This window comes from Schistocerca serialis, chromosome 2 (genome assembly GCF_023864345.2).
Source record: "Schistocerca serialis cubense isolate TAMUIC-IGC-003099 chromosome 2, iqSchSeri2.2, whole genome shotgun sequence".
In the NCBI taxonomy this organism is placed as follows: Eukaryota; Metazoa; Arthropoda; class Insecta; order Orthoptera; family Acrididae; genus Schistocerca; species Schistocerca serialis.
Window position 1 is genome coordinate 134,901,120 of NC_064639.1, and position 22,167 is coordinate 134,923,286.

General features: G+C 45.3%; 1 protein-coding gene across 1 annotated transcript in view; it reads left to right on the top strand.

Moving 5' to 3' along the window:
- Positions 1 to 1,144: 1,144 nt before the first annotated feature.
- Positions 1,145 to 22,167, top strand: part of LOC126456843 (allergen Cr-PI-like) — a 71,046-nt gene continuing 50,023 nt past the window's right edge. The window contains exon 1 of the mRNA XM_050092656.1: positions 1,145 to 1,263. Coding sequence (XP_049948613.1) covers positions 1,191 to 1,263 — 73 coding nt within the window. The 5' untranslated portion in view covers positions 1,145 to 1,190. The remainder of the gene's footprint in view (positions 1,264 to 22,167) is intronic.

Consider the following 22,167-nt stretch of genomic DNA (forward strand, 5'->3'; position numbering starts at 1 on the left):
CACATACACATACACTTGAAAGTCATTCTGCAAAATACTGGAAAGTACTATGATAATCCTGCAAGGGGATAACATTTCATAAACAGTCTTTTGACAAGCTGCATTGGTTCAAGATAGATAGAGCAATTAATAAAAACACACCGCTGCTGAACGTCGACAATGGGTTTGCTTAACTTCTCATGATTGGGATTCACAGTCATATAATATTTTTTAAAAGACATCATAGTCGCCGTTGAGTGTATAAAATATTTATTATTACGATTGTAATTTCGGCCTTGTGGCCATTTTTCAAGTAACACAAGATCCGTGTCGTACTCATCGGATCTGTGAGACTCTCACAGTCAAAAGGCTGCATTTTGACGACGACATGTACTCATGTCAGATAGTCTAACATTCTGACAGAATGTAACTTTTGCAGTGTTACTTGAAAATGGCCACAAGGCCGAAATTGCAATCGTAATAATAAATATTTTATACGGCGTCTATGATGTCTTTAAAGAAATGGATTTGCTGTTGTTCATTGCAGGCTTCAGGGAGACAAACCCCAACTTCAATAACTGACGATGCAGAGCGCTGAAACTTGCTGCTGTAGTTGGTAGCAGCTGAAGGAAGATTGACGAACTATTGGCACTTCTGTCTTCGCGTAACGTGCCTTTTGCATACGACCCCACAAGAAGTTTTCAATAGGATCTACATCTTGCAGTCACGGCCACACGGTTGGACACCTCTGCCTATCCATCTTTCAACAGCAGACGTATCTTTCAACAGCAGACTTTGAAGTGTTATTCGTCTGAATTGAAACCGTTGTAGATCGAAAACGGTAGTTTCCGGACGTGGGTCCATATGAAAAAATGTTATACACTCACTTCCAAATACAAGTCTTAGATATCAGTAACGGGAATTTCCGTACTTCTTGAAGTATACGGCTGCGGCCTGCCAGCCACCAGCGCGCCACCTTCTCCAGTCATGATCTCTCACAGCGGGGGGGGGGGGGGGGGGGGGGGGAGGGGGGAGGGGATGAAGGTCAGGGCACGAGCGACAGGGACCGGTTTCCAGGAGCGGTGCGCGCGCACGGGTCCACGGCAGGCCGGGCGATGACGCGCCGACGGTTATCTGCGGGGACTCACAGGGTACTTAAGGCGGGGCGAGGTAGCCCGCTGCAGGCCCAGCACCAGCCGCCAGCTGCCGGCATGTGGTCGACGCTCCTGCTGTCTGCTCTCTTCGCCTGCGCCTCCGCCGCCGCCCTCGGCGGCTCCACGGACGGTGAGTGCCGCCTCTCTCGCGGTCACTGCCTCTGAAGGCTCACACTCACAACTCCGCGCCCGTCCGCCAGGGTGAACAGATTGGGCCGCGGAGGGGTCGGCAGTCAAGGCTTCGCTTATTTTAAACCTACATACAGACTCCGCAGGCCACCGTATGGTGCGCGGCGGAGGGTACCATGTACCACTACAAGTTATTTCCTTTCGTACTGCACTTGCAAGTACAGTGAGGAAATACGACTGTATACAGGGTGGTCCATTGATCGTGAGCGGGCCAAATATCTCACGAAATAAGCATCAAACGAAAAAACTACAAAGAACGAAACTCGTCTAGCTTGAAGGGGGAAAACAGATGGCGCTATGGTTGGCCCGCTAGATGGCGCTGCCATAGGTGAAACGGATATCAACTGCGTTTCTTTTTAAAATACGAGCCCCCATTTTTTATTACATATTCGTGTAGCACGTAAAGAAATATGAATGTTTTAGTTGGAGCTCTTGTTTCGCTTTGTGATAGATGGTGCTGTAATAGTCACAAACATATGGCTCACAATTTTAGACGAACAGTTGGTAACAGGTAGGTTTTTTAAAATTGAAATACAGAAGGTAGGTACGTTTGTACATTTTATTTCCGTTGTTCCAATCTGATACATGTTCCTTTGTGAACATATCATTTATGAGAACGCATGCTGTTACAGCGTGATTACCTGTAAATACCGCATTAATGCAATAAATGCTCAAAATGATGTCTGTCAACCTCATTGCATTTAGCAAACGTGTAACGACATTCCTCTCAACAGCAAGTAGTTTGCCTTCCGTAATGTTCGCACATGCATTGACAATGCGCTGACGCATGTTGTCAGGCGTTGTCGGTGGATCACGATAGCAAATATCCTTCAAATTTCCCCACAGAAAGAAATCCGGGGACGTCAGATCCAGTGAACGTGCGGGCCATGGTATGGTGCTTCGACGACCAATCCACCTCTCATGAAATATGCTATGCAATGCCGCTTGAACCGCACGCGAGCTATGTGCCGGACATCCATCATGTTCGAAGTACATCGCCATTCTGTCATGCAGTCAAACATCTTATAGTAACATCGGTAGAACATTACGTAGGAAATCAGCACACACTGCACCATTTAGATTGCCATCGATAAGATAGGGCCCAATTATCCTTCCTGCCATAATGCCGCACCATACATTAACTCGCCAAGGTCGCTGATGTTCTCCTTGTCGCCTTGTCGCAGCCATCGTGGATTTTCCGTTGCCCGATAGTGCATTTATACCGGTTTACGTTACCGCTGTTGGTGAATGACGCTTCGTTGCTAAATAGAACGCGTGCAAGAATCTGTCATCCTTCCGTAATTTCTCTTGTGCCCAGTGGCAGAACTGTACACGACGTCTAAAGTCGTCGCCATGCAATTCCTGGTCCATAGAAATATGGTACGGGTGCAATCGATGTTGATGTAGCATTCTCAATACCGACGTTTTTGAGATTCCCGATTCTCGCGCAGTTTGTCTGCTACTGATGTGCGGATTAGCCGCGACAGCAGCTAAAACACCTACTTGGGCATCATCATTGTTTGCAGGTCGTGGTTGACGTTTCACATGTGGCTGAACACTTCCAGTTTTCTTAAATAACGTAACTATCCGGCGAACGGTCCGGACACTTGGATGATGCCGGCCAGGATACCGAGCAGCATACATAGCACACGCCCGTTGGGCATTTTGATCACAATAGCCATACATCAACACGATATCGACCTTTTCCGCAATTGGTAAACGGTGCATTTTAACACGGGGAATGTATCACGAAGTAAATTCCGTCCGCACTGGCGGAATGTTACGTGATACCACGTACTTATACGTTTGTGACTATTACAGCGCCATCTATCAGAAAGCGAAAAAAGTGGTCCAATTAAAACATTCATATTTCTTTACGTAAGACACGCATATGTAATAAAAAATGTGGGTTCCTATTTTAAAGAAAACTCAGTTGATATCCGTTTGCCTATGGCAGCGCCATCTAGCGGGCCAGCCATAACGCCATTTGGTTTCCCCCTTCAAGCTAGACAAGTTTCGTTCTTTGTAGTTTTTTCGTTTGACGCTTATTTCGTGAGATATTTGGCCTGGTCGCTATCAATGGACCACCCTGTATAGCGTCTTCGTACGAGCCATTATTTAGCTTGTCTAACGTGGGCTATTTGGAAAGTAAGGCTCCACTGGGCGCGAAATCCGATGAAGCTTTACACAGATGTGTTGGGCAGTGCCTTAGTATCCCCTTCGATCGCATCATGTCGCTCTTTTCAGTTATGAATGAGCACTTATAGATACCCGGAAAACAGTGTCTCCCGAAAAGTATGAGGGTCTGGTGAGGGATTTCGCCTGATGTTATACAGCCGACATAACATAACTCTCATGTGTTTCCTTCTTCATGACTGTTCTCGGCCGCACTCGGCAATGGGCAATGATGACGCCCCTGCAGAGTTTTCAGTGGAGAGTGTTTAATCACCTACAATACAGCTCGTAATTGGCTCCCTATGAGTTTCACCTCTGCTGACGTGAACCGCTGGCTATGAAGAGAACATTTTGGCTCAGACATCTGTAGACTAAGGCTGTTACCTTCTATGACGAGGATATTGGAAAGTTGGTACAACGTCACAACAGGTTTCTAAGTCGGAGCGCCCACTGTATAGAGAAGTAGCTGGAAGATAGATGTTGTAAATAAAACTTTTGTGGTTTTCACAGGAGTTACCATTTCTCGACGAATCGGACCTTTCTTTCAGAATAGCTTTGGTATCTTAGTAGTACTTAAACGAAGTATACGTTGGCGGCTGTAGAAATGGTCTGTAGTCAGCTTAGAATTCCTGTTCTCTAAATTTTTTTCAGTAATGTTCCTCGAAAAGAACGCCATCTTCCCTCCATTTGATTTTCCGAAGCATCTCGTAACACTTGCGTGTTATTCGAATCTACTGTTAATAAATCTAGTACCCCGCCTCCGAACTGCTTCGATGTCTTCCTTTAATCCGAGCTGTTGCGAATCCCAAACACTCTAGCAGTACTCAAGAATATGTCGCACTAGTCTCCTATATCCGGTCTCCTGCACAGACGAACCACACTTTAGAAATCCTAACAATATTCCGATGAATTTCCTCGAGTCAGAGAAGTTGCTGTCCATGCATCAGCACGGCTTTAGAAAGCATCGCTCCTGCGAAACGCAACTCGCCATTTTTTCTCATGATATGTTGCGAACCATGACTTGCGGAAAGAGTTTGACTCGGTGCCCCACTGCAGACTCCTAACTAAGGTACGAGCATATGGGATTGGTTCCCAAATATGTGAGTGGCTCGAAGACTTCTTAAGTGATAGAACCCAGTACGTTGTCCTCGATGGTGAGTGTTCATCGGAGGTGAGGGTATCATCTGGAGAGCCCCAGGGAAGTGTGGTAGGTCCGCTGTTGTTTTCTATCTACATAAATGATCTTTTTGATATGGTGGATAACAATGTGCGTCTGTTTGCTGATGATGCTGTGGTGTACGGGAAGGTGTCGTCGTTGAGTGACTGTAGGAGGATACAAGATGACTTGGACAGGATTTGTGATTGGTCTAAAGAATGGCAGCTAACTCTAAATGTATGTAAATGTAAATTAATGCAGATGAATAGGAAAAAGAATCCCGTAATGTTTGAATACTCCATTAGTAGTGCAGCACTTGTCACAGTCACGTCGATTAAATATTTGGGCGTAACATTTCAGAGCCATATGAAGTGGGACAAGCATGTAATGGCAGTTGTGGGGAAGGCGGATAGTCGTCTTCGGTTCATTGGTTGAATTTGGGGAAGATGTGGTTCATATATAAAGGAGACCGCTTATAGAACACTATTACGACCTATTCTTGAGTACTGCTCGAGCGTTTGGGATCCGTATCAGGTCGGATTGAGGGAGAACATAGAAGCAATTCAGAGGCGGGCTTCTAGATTTGTTACTGGTAGGTTTGATCATCACGCGAGTGTTACGGAAAGGCTTCAGGAACTCGGCTGGGAGTCTCTAGAGGAAAGGAGGCGTTCTTCTCGTGAATAGCTACTGAGGAAATTTAGAGAACCTGGATTTGAGGGTGACTGCAGCACAATTTTACTGCCACCAATTTACATTTCGCGGAAAGACCACAAAGATAAGATAAGAGAGATTAGGGCTCGTACAGAGGCATATAGACAGTCATTTTTTCCTCGTTCTGTTTGGGAGTGGAACAGGGAGAGAAGATGCTAGTTGTGGTACGAGGTACCCTCCGCCACGCACCGTTTGGTGGATTGCGGAGTATGTATGTAGATGTGGATGTAGGTCGACCATTTGCCTTCCCTACCACAATCCTCACATGCTCATTTCATTTAATATCGCTTTGCATTGCTGCGCCTTGATATTTGATTGACGTGAATTTCTCAAGCAGCACACTGCTAACGCTGTTTTCCAACATTGCGGGACTGTTTTTCGTACTCATTTGCATCAGATTACTTTTTTCTACATTTAGAAGAAACTGCCTTTCATAACAGTAACTAGGAATTTTCTGTCTTCTTATAGTTACTCAACAACGATACCTTCCTGTACACCATCAGCAGACAGCCGCAAACTGCTGCTTATCCTATCCCACAGATCGTTAATGTACGAGGGTTGGAACTTAAATAGTCGCAACTAATTGTTCACAACCGATACAAATGAGTTACATGATTTCACCTGTTACTGTCCTTCAAAGTAGTCACGAGCGCTGTATAGGACCCGTTGTCAGCGATGTGGAAGGCGTAGTATACCGTCAGCAGAGCCTGTTCTATTCATGGTGCGAATGGAGCGGTGTACTGCCTGTCGGATCTCTGGAACAGTTCTGAAGCGGATGCCACGAAGTGGTCCCTTCATCTTCGGAACCAAATCGCACCATCAACAGAACAGGCTCTGATAACGGTATATTACTCCTTCCATGTCATTGGCAACGGGTTCTACACAACGCTGGTGACTACTTTGATGGACAGTAACAGGTGCAAACACGTAATTTTTTTTGTATCCATTGTGAATAAATGGTTGCCACTATTTAAGTTCCAACCCTCGTATATAGATAAAAACAGCAGCCCCATCACACTTCCCTGGGACACTTTCGACGATGCCCTTGTCTCTGATAAACACACGCAGTCGAAATCAACGTGCGTGGTTCTCTTACTTAAGAAGCTTCCGAGCCATGCACATATCGTGGGAACCTATTCCGTAAGCTCGTACCTTATTTGTCAGCAGTGGGGTGCCGTGTCAAATGCTTCCCGGACATCTAGGAATATGAAATCTGCCTGATGCCCTTGACCCATAGTTCGCCTGTGAGAAAAGGGCTAGCTGAGTTCCGCACTAGCGACGCTTTCTAAAAGCATGCTGATTCGTGGACAGAAGCTTTTCCGGCACAAGGAAATCTATTATATTCAAACCGAGAATACGTCCAAGATTTCTGCAGCAAACCAGTGTTACGGATATGGTCTGTAATGTTGCGGGTCTGTTCTTTTCCCCCTCTTATATACACGACTCATCTGTTCGTATTTCAGTATTTCGTTCCATTACTGGACTGGTCACATTTAAATATTTAAAAAGCTGTCATGATCTACTCACTAACATGTGTAATCCCGTGACTTCAGGGGATCGGCATGTTATTCTGGATTTGGTATTATTAGTATGGCAGGATACTCAAACTTCCTGGCAGATTAAAACTGTCGCGGGCATGTGCTTGGATGGCTCAGATGGTAGAGCATTCGCCCGCGAAAGGTAAAGGTCCCGAGTTCGAGTCTCGGTCCGGCACACAGTTTTAATCTGCCAGGAAGTTTCATATCAGCACACACTCCGCTGCATAGTGAAAATCTCATTACAGCAGGATACTCTTTTTCGTGGGAACCCTGCATCATTCTCTCCTTCTCCGGAACGGTATTTGCGTACTCTATTCTTCTGCGTCCAGTGTTATAGCGTCTGCAAGCGTGAAAACGTTTTCAAAATGTTTGCGAATCACGTGAGATCGGACGTGGGTACCACCCCAGCGTGCACCTAGTCGGGTGTGCGAAAAACAATTAAACACAGTAGGTTCAATATTAAAGTTAGATAGTGTGTATACCCTTCGAGGCAACATAACTCACGACGCACAAATTACAGAGACTGAGGTCGATTGTTTAAAGAATCGCAGGTGGGGAGGGTGTAGTGGTCGAATTGCTAAAAAGTGAGCCAACAGCGGACACGGCCAATTTGTGGCCGAGTTGGGGGAGAAGTTGAAATACTCTTAAGGAAATAGCGGCGTGGCGGTGAAAATACAACAGTGGAAGCGAAACGGCTGAGTGTTTTCGAAATGGACAATTCTGGAATGCGATGAGGCGTCCGTTTAGTTCATCGGCTGATGGCAACACTCTTCTTGATTGGTAACTTTGGTGTACTCAACTGTTCGGAAGTAAAAACGCAATACATTTGAATTATTAGCAGTGCCAAGAAGCTGCGATATGTGGGTTCCGGGAAAGCCATACGTCACCTTACCCTTAAAAATCGGAACATCCCGCGAATATCGGGATATTTGTCAACTCTAGCAGAAGACACTTGAGAGCTCTGTACTACGGTCAAAATACGGTTGAACACGGTCAAAATATTCCTGGCGACGTTTCGTTTCAGGAGTCGCAAATGACTGATACACCATTTTGATACACCCGTTCATTTCAGTCTATAACATTGTAACACATACTTCTTCTTTAGTATATCTAACTTAAGCAGGAATCGAATGGGGCCCTCCACTTTCTTTCTCTTCCTTAACCGAAGAGTAATCTGTTGATTTCTTGGCAGCGATCCAAACCTTCCTCTTTCCTCTAGTTCCCTTCCACGCAATCTTCCTTTAAAGATCCTTCTTTGCAGCATATGCCCCTGACAAGATGTTTCCATTTTCCTTATCCTTCCGGCAAAATTTCTGTCTTCTTCTATTGTTTGTTGCAATTCTTCGTTCGTCGCTCTGTAAGTCCATTCCACTTCTAGCATTTTTGTCCAGATCCACGCTTCACAACAGGACAATTATTTTTCCTCTCCCTTTTTGAGTGCCCATGATTCCCTGCTGTCTACACACATTATTAAAGCCCTCATTGTCTTTTTCAGTCTGTATGAGAAGGATAATCTCGGGAACTACTATAGGGGTACTGGTATGATTTTCACTGGTGTATAGACTGCTTAGCGGCAAAGTATTGTGTGTACAATGTATAAATGTTTCGTGCAAACTGTTTGAACTGTTACATTGTTATCTGTCAGATTTTTACTTGGAATTTGGAATGACATCTCGTGTCATTGATGGGAGCTACGAGCTACTGATCCACAGGGGAGGCGGATTATGGAGGGAAAAGCAGTAAAGAACTACCGCAACTCCGGGGAGCAATAAAAAAACCTGACCAGAATATATCCTGCCACTTAAGAATAAACTGAAGTTCCCTGGTCACTTCTGTCAGTACGTTCGGCCTAATCTCAGAAACTACTGTAAGGATTTTGATCCAGTTTTCACTAACAGTTGGACTGAGTCACGAGAAAGGTCGTGTATGTAATATTACACTCCTGGAAATGGAAAAAAGAACACATTGACACCGGTGTGTCAGACCCACCATACTTGCTCCGGACACTGCGAGAGGGCTGTACAAGCAAATCATCACACGCACGGCACAGCGGACACACCAGGAACCGCGGTGTTGGCCGTCGAATGGCGCTAGCTACGCAGCATTTGTGCACCGCCGCCGTCAGTGTCAGCCAGTTTGCCGTGGCATACGGAGCTCCATCGCAGTCTTTAACACTGGTAGCATGCCGTGACAGCGTGGACGTGAACCGTATGTGCAGTTGACGGACTTTGAGCGAGGGCGTATAGTGGGCATGCGGGAGGCCGGGTGGACGTACCGCCGAATTGCTCAACACGTGGGGCGTGAGGTCTCCACAGTACATCGATGTTGTCGCCAGTGGTCGGCGGAAGGTGCACGTGCCCGTCGCCCTGGGACCGGACCGCAGCGACGCTCGGATGCACGCCAAGACCGTAGGATCCTACGCAGTGCCGTAGGGGACCGCACCGCCACTTCCCAGGAAATTAGGGACACTGTTGCTCCTGGGGTATCGGCGAGGACCATTCGCAACCGTCTCCATGAAGCTGGGCTACGGTCCCGCACACCGTTAGGCCGTCTTCCGCTCACGCCCCAACATCGTGCAGCCCGCCTCCAGTGGTGTCGCGACAGGCGTGAATGGAGGGACGAATGGAGACGTGTCGTCTTCAGCGATGAGAGTCACTTCTGCCTTGATGCCAATGATGGTCGTATGCGTGTTTGGCGCCGTGCAGGTGAGCGCCACAATCAGGACTGCATACGACCGAGGCACACAGGGCCAACACCCGGCATCATGGTGTGGGGAGCGATCTCCTACACTGGCCGTACACCACTGGTGATCGTCGAGGGGACACTGAATAGTGCACGGTACATCCAAACCGTCATCGAACCCATCGTTCTACCATTCCTAGACCGGCAAGGGAACTTGCTGTTCCAACAGGACAATGCACGTCCGCATGTATCCCGTGCCACCCAACGTGCTCTAGGAGGTGTAAGTCAACTACCCTGGCCAGCAAGATCTCCGGATCTGTCCCGCATTGAGCGTGTTTGGGACTGGATGAAGCGTCGTCTCACGCGGTCTGCACGTCCAGCACGAACGCTGGTCCAACTGAGGCGCCAGGTGGAAATGGCATGGCAAGCCGTTCCACAGGACTACATCCAGCATCTCTACGATCGTCTCCATGGGAGAATAGCAGCCTGCATTGCTGCGAAAGGTGGATATACACTGTACTAGTGCCGACATTGTGCATGCTCTGTTGCCTGTGTCTATGTGCCTGTGGTTCTGTCAGTGTGATCATGTGATGTATCTGACCCCAGGAATGTGTCAATAAAGTTTCCCCTTCCTGGGACAATGAATTCACGGTGTTCTTATTTCAATTTCCAGGAGTGTATAAATATATCGTGGAAACTTGCTGAACTATGATGAATTACAGTCTGCCTCTTCTGTTAAAACGATGGAACTGCCGTCTAGCGGTGCGGCTACAACTCCAGACAAAGCGAAGCGTCAACAGTATACGAGTCAGTCCAGGTGGTATACCACTAAAGCGTGAGTTGGGGTTGAGGGATCGAATCCCGGTCGAACCACAGATTTTTCACTGTGTTTTAACCTAGCATTTCGCCGGCCAGGGTGGCCAAGCGGTTAAAGGTGCTATAGTTTGGAACCGCGCAACCGCTACAGTCCCAGGTTCGAATCCTGCCTCGGGCATGGATGTGTGTGATGTCCTTAGGTTAGTTAGGTTTAAATAATTCTAAGTTCTAGGGGACTGATGATCTTAGAAGTTATGTCCCATAGTGCTCAGAGCCATTTGAACCATTTGAACCTAGCATTTCCCCTCAATTATATGGACATTCGACAGAAGCATGACGTGTTTCGGATTTCATGTTAAACTGTAGGTGTCGTTTGGAAGAGCAGAATGGAAGCAGGGTTTTGTGATCGAGTGGTAAAGCGCGTCTTTGGTAACAGCAACGTACCGGGATAGAATTCCATCTGGACGTCGATTTTTTTTATCTTTCTTTTTAACTTAGCAGTCACCTTTCAATAATGTGGAACTTCGATACAAACGGAACGTGATTCTGATTCCGTATTAAACTGTAGGTCGCCTTTTCCCGGTTGGATAACTGGCTTTGGAGATGCAGTTCGCCAAAGTGACGTCCAGTCGAAATACTAACACCAGATGAGCTACACGGAAAACTCTGTGCATTTCATAAACTCTGTTAATGTCATAAACTTCAGGCTACTCTTCATCACTACGACATTGTGATCTGAGTCTATATCTGCTCCTGGGTACGCCTTACAATCCAGTATCTGATTTCGGAATGTCTGCCTGACAATGATGTAATCTAACCAAAGTCTTCCCGTATCACCTGGCCTTTTCCAAGTATACCTCCTCCTCTTGTGATTGTTCGACAGAGGATTCGCTATTACTAGCTAAAACTTGTTACAGAACTCAATTAGTCTTTCTCCTCTCTCATTCCTTTTCCCAAGCCCATATTCTCCTGTAATCTTTTCTTCTACTCCTTCCCCTAAAACTGCATTCCAGTCTCCCTTTACGTACTGTATTACCCTTTCAATATCCTCATTTGCTCTCTCCATCTCATCTTCAGCTTGCGACGTCGGCATATATACCTGAACTGTCGCTGTCGGTGTTGGTTTGCTGTCGATTCTGATAACAACCACCCTATCACTGAACCGTTCACAGTAACACATTCTCTTCCCTACCTTCGTAACGAATGCTACTCCCGTTATACCATTTTCTGCTTCTGTTTGTATTACCCTATACTCATTTGACCAGAAATCCTTGTCTGCTTTCCATTTCACTTCACTGATATCCAATATATCTAGATCGAGCCTTTGCTTTTCCCTTTTCAGATTTTTTAGTTTCCCTACCACGTTCAGTCTTCTGATATTCCACGCCCCGATCCGCAGAACGTTATGCTTTCGTTGATTATTCAATCTTTTTTTCATGGCAACCTCCCCCTTGGCAGTCCCCTCCGGAGATTCGAATGGGGGACTATTCAGGAATCTTTTGCCAGTGGAGAGATCATCATGACACCTTTTCAGTTACAAGCCACATGTCCTGTGCATACACGTTGCGTGTCTTTAATGCAGCGGTTTCTGTTGTGGCGTAACAAGACAGCTACGCCACACTGAAGTAGTCGAAAGGCACGCGTAATCTCACTTAGGCTAGAGAAAGGTCTGAAACAGGATACGTAATAAATGGTAACAACAAAAGTACGTAGCTGCTATAATACTTAACTTTTAATTCGTCATTGGTTTACAACGTTCTTGATGAGACATTTCATACGATAACTATCAAACTATGTAAGGCTAATGGCGCCTTGCTAGGTCGTAGCCATGAACTTAGCTGAAGGCTATTCTAACTATCTGCTCGGCTAATGAGCGATGCTTCGTCTGTGTAGTCGCTCGCAAAGTCGTCGTACAACTGGGGCGAGTGCTAGTCCGTATCTCGAGACCTGCCTTGTGGTGGCGCTCGGTCTGCGATCACACAGTGGCGACACGCGGGTCCGACATGTACTAAATGGACCACGGCCGATTTAAGCTACCACCTAGCAAGTGTGGTGTCTGGCGGTGACACCACAGTTTCCATTGCCTTCTGCATCCTCACGCCGCTGATCACTGCTAATTCTTCCGCCTTCAGGGACAGTTTCCCACCCCTAGAACAAGAGAGTGCCCTGAACCTCTGTGCGCTCCTCCGCCCTCTTTGACAAGGCCTTTGGCAGAACGAGGGTGACTTCTTATGCCGGAAGTCTTCGGCCGCCGATGCTGATTATTAATCAGAATTTAAGCAGTGGCGCTGCAGTCCGGAACCGCGGGACTGCTACGGTCGCAGGTTCGAATCCTGCCTCGGGCATGGGTGTGTGTGATGTCCTTAGGTTAGTTAGGTTTAAGTAGTTCTAAGTTCTAGGGGACTTATGACCTAAGATGTTGAGTCCCATAGTGCTCAGAGCCATTTGAACCATATTTTTAAGCAGTGGCGGGATTCAGACTCGGGACAGAGGACGTTTTGTTTACTAATCAGAGACGCTAACCCTAGATCCATCTATATATGACGGCTAATCGGAGGAAGTACTGTAAAGATTTTGATAAGGCTTCTTTCACTGAAGATCTGTGTGTGAAACTTAAAAATATGTGGTGCAAATTGGCTGAACTATGATGAACTACAATTCCCCGCCGCGTTTTTCTGTCCGTATAACACCGCTTACATGCGGCTCCCAAAACCGTATTTCGTAAACCGATTTCCCAGTAGTGCTGCTGGGTGGTCATGTGAACATTTGAAGATCGATTCTGGAAATTCACTTCTAGTTGCCCGTTTTACAATTCAGCAATCGATTTTCGCTCCTATGTAAACGCAAACGGTTTTGAAAGGTGCTTCGGCTGTCAGATTTTGTCTTGTTTTTAAAAAAAATTCTGCTAACATGAACGGAGTGGCTTTTTGTACAGCGACGGATAAGTAGAAATGTAGAATGAAGCTTTTTACATCTCGTATAATTGAATGGAAATGGTGATTGCACTGATTGCATTGGAAACTGTAACGGCTGTTTTCCGGGCGCCATATTTACCTGGGCTAGCAAATCCGCTTCAGTCCTTAACACGCAAACGGTTTTCGAAATTCGGTTTTCGTCTTTCGGAAGATGTGCCGCATGTAAAAGTGAAGGCTACTCTCAGAAAATGCTATACGTTTTTTGATACTCGCGGCGCACTAACGCTGCCGCCCTGTCGACAAAGGAGAGGCAGCGGAAGCGGAGCCTTTGATGCACGGCTTGCCTCGTTAGCGGATCGCGGTCCGGCAGTCCGCTCACGCCTTTAGGTGTTGCAGTATGCCAGCAAGTGGCCTATGCTGCTGAAACGTTTAATTTTTATGAACGCGATGAAATTCAGTTACTTAACGCCGTTCCCTGATTTTAACCATAACTCTGCGCAGTGCCCATCAAACAAAATTGCCTGTACGTCGTAAGTCGTCCGACCATCCTACTTAGTGCTACCCTTGCGAAGACGAGGCGGATCGCTAGTATACTATTTCGTGCCTCGCCGCGTTTTTCTGTACGTACGTGATGGCTAATATCAGAAGAGACATTGATACGGTTTTCACTAATAGGCAGACTGATTCACGAGGGAGGCTTGTATATATAATTTATATACTATTTAGTATAAACTGGCTGAAATACGGTGATGTTTGTGGATCAAGTCGTGTCTCCTCAGACTTTTCTGGCGTGCGCTGATTAAATCATTTAACTTTTAGTTACACTAAAATCTGGAGTTAATCCTCAGTAACCCAACTTTGTTGTCTGAATTTTAATCATAACACAAGCTGCGACATCGTCGGGAAAAACAGTGACCCGTATATGTAATAAGTTTCCTTTAATTTACGTCTATGGTCAGAAACTTTTTGTTAACAGAATACCGGTTTCGGTCTTTAATGACATCATCAGATCTCTTTCATAAAAACAAAGTCCTAATGTACGATGCCACTATGTCTGCAGTACATTAGGACTTTGTTTTTATGAAAAAGATCTGATGATGGTCATTAAAGACCGAAACCGGTAATCTGTTAACAAAAGTCCGCATCTCGTGGTCGTGCGGTAGCGTTCTCGCTTCCCGCGCCCGGGTTCCCGGGTTCGATTCCCGGCGGGGTCAGGGATTTTCTCTGCCTCGTGATGACTGGGTGTTGTGTGAGGTCCTTAGGTTAGTTAGGTTTAAGTAGTTCTAAGTTCTAGGGGACTGATGACCATAGATGTTAAGTCCCATAGTGCTCAGAGCCATTTTTTTTGTTAACAAAAAGTTTCTGACCATAGACGTAAATTAAAGGAAACTTACTTAATCATAACTCCACATAAACAAAGTAATCTGTTGATTTCTTGGCAGCGATCCACACCTTTCTCTTTCCTCTAGTTCCCTTCCACGCAATCTTCCTTTAAAGATCCTTCTTTGCAGTCAATTTTTAGCAGCATATGCCACTGACAAGATGATCCATTTTCCTTATCCTTCCGGCAAAATTTCTGTCTTCTTCTATTGTTTGATGTAATTCTTCGTTCGTCGCTCTGTAAGTCCATTCCACTTCTAGCATTTTTGTCCAGATCCACGCTTCATAACAGGACAATTATTTTTCCTATCCCTTTTTGAGTGCCCATGATTCCCTGCTGTCTACACACGTAATTAAAGCCCTCATTTCTTTTTCAGTCTGTATGAGAAGGATAATCTCGGGAGCTACTATAGGGGTACTGGTATGATTTTCACTGGTGTATCGACTGCTTAACGACAAAGTATTGTGTGTACAATGTATAAATGTTTCGTGCAAACTGTTTGAACTGTTACATTGTTATCTGTCAGATTTTTACTTGGAATTTGGAGTGACATTTCGTGTCATTGATGGGAGCTATGAGCTACTGATCCACAGGGGAGGCGGATTATGGAGGGAAAAGCAGTAAAGAACTACGGCAATTCCGGGGAGCAATAAAAATCCTGACCAGAATATATTCTGCCACTTAAGAATAAACTGAATTTCCCTGGTCACTTGTGTCAGTACGTTCGGCCTAATCTCAGAAACTACTGTAAGGATTTTGATCCAGTTTTCACTAACAGTTGGATTGTCACGAGAAAGGTCGTGTATGTAATATTATAAATATATCGTGGAAACTTGCTGAACTATGATGAATTACAGTCCGCCTCTTCTGTTAAAACGATGGAACTGCCATCTAGCGGTACGGCTACAACTCCAGACAAAGCGAAGCGTCAACAGTATACGAGTCAGTCCAGGTGGTATACCACTAAAGCGTGAGATGGGGTTGAGGGATCGAATCCCGGTCGAACCACAGATTTTTCACTGTGTTTTAACCTAGCATTTCGCCGGCCGGGGTGGCCAAGCGGTTAAAGGCGCTACAGTCTGGAACCACGCGACCGCTACGGTCGCAGGTTCGAATCCTGCCTCGGGCATGGATGTGTGTGATGTCCTTAGGTTAGTTAGGTTTAAGTAGTTCTAAGTTCTAGGGGACTGATGATCTTAGAAGTTATGTCCCATAGTGCTCAGAGCCATTTGAACCATTTCAACCTAGCATTTCCCCTCAATTATATGGACATTCGACAGAAGCATGACGTGTTTCGGATTTCATGTGAAACTGTAGGTGTCGTTTGGAAGAGCAGAATGGAAGCAGGGTTTGGTGATCGAGTGGTAAAGCGCGTCTTTCGTAACAGCAACGTACCGGGATAGAATTCCATCTGGACGTCGATTTTTTTTATCTGTATTTTTAACTTAACAGTCGCCTTTCAATAATGTGGAACCTCGATACAAACGGAACGTGATTCGGATTCCGTATTAAACTGTAGGTCGCCTTTTCCCGGTTGGATACTGGCTAGGGAGATGCAGTTCGCCAAAGTGACGTCCAGTCGAAATACTAACACCAGATGAGCTACACGGAAAACTCTGTGCATTTCATAAACTCTGTTAATGTCATAAACTTCAGGCTACTCTTCATCACTACGACATTGTGATCTGAGTCTATATCTGCTCCTGGGTACGCCTTACAATCCAGTATCTGATTTCGGAATGTCTGCCTGACAATGATGTAATCTAACCGAAGTCTTCCCGTATCACCTGGCCTTTTCCAAGTATACCTCCTCCTCTTGTGATTGTTCGACAGAGGATTCGCTATTACTAGCTAAAACTTGTTACAGAACTCAATTAGTCATTCTCCTCTCTCATTCCTTTTCCCAAGCCCATATTCTCCTGTAACCTTTTCTTCTACTCCTTCCCCTAAAACTGCATTCCAGTCTCCCTTTACGTACTGTATTACCCTTTCAATATCCTCATGTGCTCTCTCCATCTCATCTTCAGCTTGCGACGTCGGCATATATACCTGAACTATCGCTGTCGGTGTTGGTTTGCTGTCGATTCTGATAACAACCACCCTATCACTGAACCGTTCACAGTAACACATTCCCTTCCCTACCTTCATAACGAATGCTACTCCCGTTATACCATTTTCTGCTGCTGTTTGTATTACCCTATACTCATTTGACCAGAAATCCTTGTCTGCTTTCCATTTCACTTCACTGATCTCCAATATATCTAGATCGAGCCTTTGCTTTTCCCTTTTCAGATTTTTTAGTTTCCCTACCACGTTCAGTCTTCTGATATTCCACGCCCCGATCCGCAGAACGTTATGCTTTCGTTGATTATTCAATCTTTTTTTCATGGCAACCTCCCCCTTGGCAGTCGCCTCCGGAGATTCGAATGGGGGACTATTCAGGAATCTTTTGCCAGTGGAGAGATCATCATGGCACCTTTTCAGTTACAAGCCACATGTCCTGTGGATACACGTTGCGTGTCCTTAATGCAGCAGTTTCCATTGCCTTCTGCATCCTCACGCCGCTGATCACCGCTAATTCTTCCGCCTTCAGGGACAGTTTCCCACCCCTAGAACAAGAGAGTGCCCTGAACCTCTGTGCGCTCCTCCGCCCTCTTTGACAAGGCCTTTGGCAGAACGAGGGTGACTTCTTTTGCCGGATGCTAATTATTAATCAGAATTTAAGCAGTGGCGGGATTCAGACTCGGGACCGAGGACGTTTTGTTTACTAATCAGAGACGCTAACCCTAGATCCATCTATATATGACGGCTAATCGAAGGAAGTACTGTAAAGATTTTGATAAGGCTTCTTTCACTGAAGATCTGTGTAACTTAAAAATATGTGGTGCAAATTGGCTGAACTATGATGAACTATAATTCCCCGCCGCGTTTTTCTGTCTGTATAACACCGCTTACATGCGGCTCCCAAAACCGTATTTCGTAAACCGATTTCCCAGTAGTGCTGCTGGGTGGTCATGTGCACATTTGAAGATCGATTCTGGAAATTCACTTCTAGTTGCCCGTTTTACAATTCCGCAATCGATTTTCGCTCCTATGTAAACGCAACCGGTTTTGAAACGTGCTTCGGCTGTCAGATTTTGTCTTGTTTTTAAAAATTTTCTGCTAATATGAACGGAGTGGCTTTTTGTACAGCGAAGGAATAGTAGAAATGTAGAATGAAGCTGTTTACATCTCGTATAATTGAATGGAAATGGTGATTGCACGGATTGCATTGGAAACTGTAACGGCTGTTTTCCGGGCGCCATATTTACCTCGGCTAGCAAATCCGCTTCAGTCCTTAACACGCAAACGGTTTATCGAAATTCGGTTTTCGTCTTTCGGAAGATGTGCCGCATGTAAAAGTGAAGGCTACTCTCAGAAAATGCTATACGTTTTTTGATACTCGCGGCGCACTAACGCTGCCGCCCTGTCGACAAAGGAGAGGCAGCGGAAGCGGAGCCTTTGATGCACGGCTTGCCTCGTTAGCGGATCGCGGTCCGGCAGTCCGCTCACGCCTTTAGGTGTTGCAGTATGCCAGCAAGTGGCCTATGCTGCTGAAACGTTTAATTTTTATGAACGCGATGAAATTCAATTACTTAACGCCGTTCCCTGATTTTAACCATAACTCTGCGCAGTGCCCATCAAACAAAATTGCCTGTACGTCGTAAGTCGTCCGACCATCCTACTTAGTGCTACCCTTGCGAAGACGAGGCGGATCGCTAGTATACTATTTCGTGCCTCGCCGCGTTTTTCTGTACGTACGTGATGGCTAATATCAGAAGAGACATTGATACGGTTTTCACTAATAGGCAGACTGATTCACGAGGGAGGCTTGTATATATAATTTATATACTATTTAGTATAAACTGGCTGAAATATGGTGATGTTTGTGGATCAAGTCGTGTCTCCTCAGACTTTTCTGGCGTGCGCTGATTAAATCATTTAACTTTTAGTTACACTAAAATCTGGAGTTAATCCTCAGTAACCCAACTTTGTTGTCTGAATTTTAATCATAACACAAGCTGCGACATCGTCGGGAAAAACAGTGACCCGTATATGTAATAAGTTTCCTTTAATTTACGTCTATGGTCAGAAACTTTTTGTTAACAGAATACCGGTTTCGGTCTTTAATGACATCATCAGATCTCTTTCATAAAAACAAAGTCCTAATGTACGATGCCACTATGTCTGCAGTACATTAGGACTTTGTTTTTATGAAAAAGATCTGATGATGGTCATTAAAGACCGAAACCGGTAATCTGTTAACAAAAGTCCGCATCTCGTGGTCGTGCGGTAGCGTTCTCGCTTCCCACGCCCGGGTTCCCGGGTTCGATTCCCGGCGGGGTCAGGGATTTTCTCTGCCTCGTGATGACTGGGTGTTGTGTGAGGTCCTTAGGTTAGTTAGGTTTAAGTAGTTCTAAGTTCTAGGGGACTGATGACCATAGATGTTAAGTCCCATAGTGCTCAGAGCCATTTTTTTTTGTTAACAAAAAGTTTCTGACCATAGACGTAAATTAAAGGAAACTTACTTAATCATAACTCCACATAAACAAAGTAATCTGTTGATTTCTTGGCAGCGATCCACACCTTTCTCTTTCCTCTAGTTCCCTTCCACGCAATCTTCCTTTAAAGATCCTTCTTTGCAGTCAATTTTTAGCAGCATATGCCACTGACAAGATGTTTCCATTTTCCTTATCCTTCCGGCAAAATTTCTGTCTTCTTCTATTGTTTGATGTAATTCTTCGTTCGTCGCTCTGTAAGTCCATTCCACTTCTAGCATTTTTGTCCAGATCCACGCTTCATAACAGGACAATTATTTTTCCTATCCCTTTTTGAGTGCCCATGATTCCCTGCTGTCTACACACGTAATTAAAGCCCTCATTTCTTTTTCAGTCTGTATGAGAAGGATAATCTCGGGAGCTACTATAGGGGTACTGGTATGATTTTCACTGGTGTATCGACTGCTTAACGACAAAGTATTGTGTGTACAATGTATAAATGTTTCGTGCAAACTGTTTGAACTGTTACATTGTTATCTGTCAGATTTTTACTTGGAATTTGGAGTGACATTTCGTGTCATTGATGGGAGCTATGAGCTACTGATCCACAGGGGAGGCGGATTATGGAGGGAAAAGCAGTAAAGAACTACGGCAATTCCGGGGAGCAATAAAAATCCTGACCAGAATATATTCTGCCACTTAAGAATAAACTGAATTTCCCTGGTCACTTGTGTCAGTACGTTCGGCCTAATCTCAGAAACTACTGTAAGGATTTTGATCCAGTTTTCACTAACAGTTGGACTGTCACGAGAAAGGTCGTGTATGTAATATTATAAATATATCGTGGAAACTTGCTGAACTATGATGAATTACAGTCCGCCTCTTCTGTTAAAACGATGGAACTGCCATCTAGCGGTACGGCTACAACTCCAGACAAAGCGAAGCGTCAACAGTATACGAGTCAGTCCAGGTGGTATACCACTAAAGCGTGAGATGGGGTTGAGGGATCGAATCCCGGTCGAACCACAGATTTTTCACTGTGTTTTAACCTAGCATTTCGCCGGCCGGGGTGGCCAAGCGGTTAAAGGCGCTACAGTCTGGAACCACGCGACCGCTACGGTCGCAGGTTCGAATCCTGCCTCGGGCATGGATGTGTGTGATGTCCTTAGGTTAGTTAGGTTTAAATAGTTCTAAGTTCTAGGGGACTGATGATCTTAGAAGTTATGTCCCATAGTGCTCAGAGCCATTTGAACCATTTCAACCTAGCATTTCCCCTCAATTATATGGACATTCGACAGAAGCATGACGTGTTTCGGATTTCATGTGAAACTGTAGGTGTCGTTTGGAAGAGCAGAATGGAAGCAGGGTTTGGTGATCGAGTGGTAAAGCGCGTCTTTCGTAACAGCAACGTACCGGGATAGAATTCCATCTGGACGTCGATTTTTTTATCTGTATTTTTAACTTAACAGTCGCCTTTCAATAATGTGGAACCTCGATACAAACGGAACGTGATTCGGATTCCGTATTAAACTGTAGGTCGCCTTTTCCCGGTTGGATACTGGCTAGGGAGATGCAGTTCGCCAAAGTGACGTCCAGTCGAAATACTAACACCAGATGAGCTACACGGAAAACTCTGTGCATTTCATAAACTCTGTTAATGTCATAAACTTCAGGCTACTCTTCATCACTACGACATTGTGATCTGAGTCTATATCTGCTCCTGGGTACGCCTTACAATCCAGTATCTGATTTCGGAATGTCTGCCTGACAATGATGTAATCTAACCGAAGTCTTCCCGTATCACCTGGCCTTTTCCAAGTATACCTCCTCCTCTTGTGATTGTTCGACAGAGGATTCGCTATTACTAGCTAAAACTTGTTACAGAACTCAATTAGTCATTCTCCTCTCTCATTCCTTTTCCCAAGCCCATATTCTCCTGTAACCTTTTCTTCTACTCCTTCCCCTAAAACTGCATTCCAGTCTCCCTTTACGTACTGTATTACCCTTTCAATATCCTCATGTGCTCTCTCCATCTCATCTTCAGCTTGCGACGTCGGCATATATACCTGAACTATCGCTGTCGGTGTTGGTTTGCTGTCGATTCTGATAACAACCACCCTATCACTGAACCGTTCACAGTAACACATTCCCTTCCCTACCTTCATAACGAATGCTACTCCCGTTATACCATTTTCTGCTGCTGTTTGTATTACCCTATACTCATTTGACCAGAAATCCTTGTCTGCTTTCCATTTCACTTCACTGATCTCCAATATATCTAGATCGAGCCTTTGCTTTTCCCTTTTCAGATTTTTTAGTTTCCCTACCACGTTCAGTCTTCTGATATTCCACGCCCCGATCCGCAGAACGTTATGCTTTCGTTGATTATTCAATCTTTTTTTCATGGCAACCTCCCCCTTGGCAGTCGCCTCCGGAGATTCGAATGGGGGACTATTCAGGAATCTTTTGCCAGTGGAGAGATCATCATGGCACCTTTTCAGTTACAAGCCACATGTCCTGTGGATACACGTTGCGTGTCTTTAATGCAGCAGTTTCCATTGCCTTCTGCATCCTCACGCCGCTGATCACCGCTAATTCTTCCGCCTTCAGGGACAGTTTCCCACCCCTAGAACAAGAGAGTGCCCTGAACCTCTGTGCGCTCCTCCGCCCTCTTTGACAAGGCCTTTGGCAGAACGAGGGTGACTTCTTTTGCCGGATGCTAATTATTAATCAGAATTTAAGCAGTGGCGGGATTCAGACTCGGGACCGAGGACGTTTTGTTTACTAATCAGAGACGCTAACCCTAGATCCATCTATATATGACGGCTAATCGAAGGAAGTACTGTAAAGATTTTGATAAGGCTTCTTTCACTGAAGATCTGTGTAACTTAAAAATATGTGGTGCAAATTGGCTGAACTATGATGAACTATAA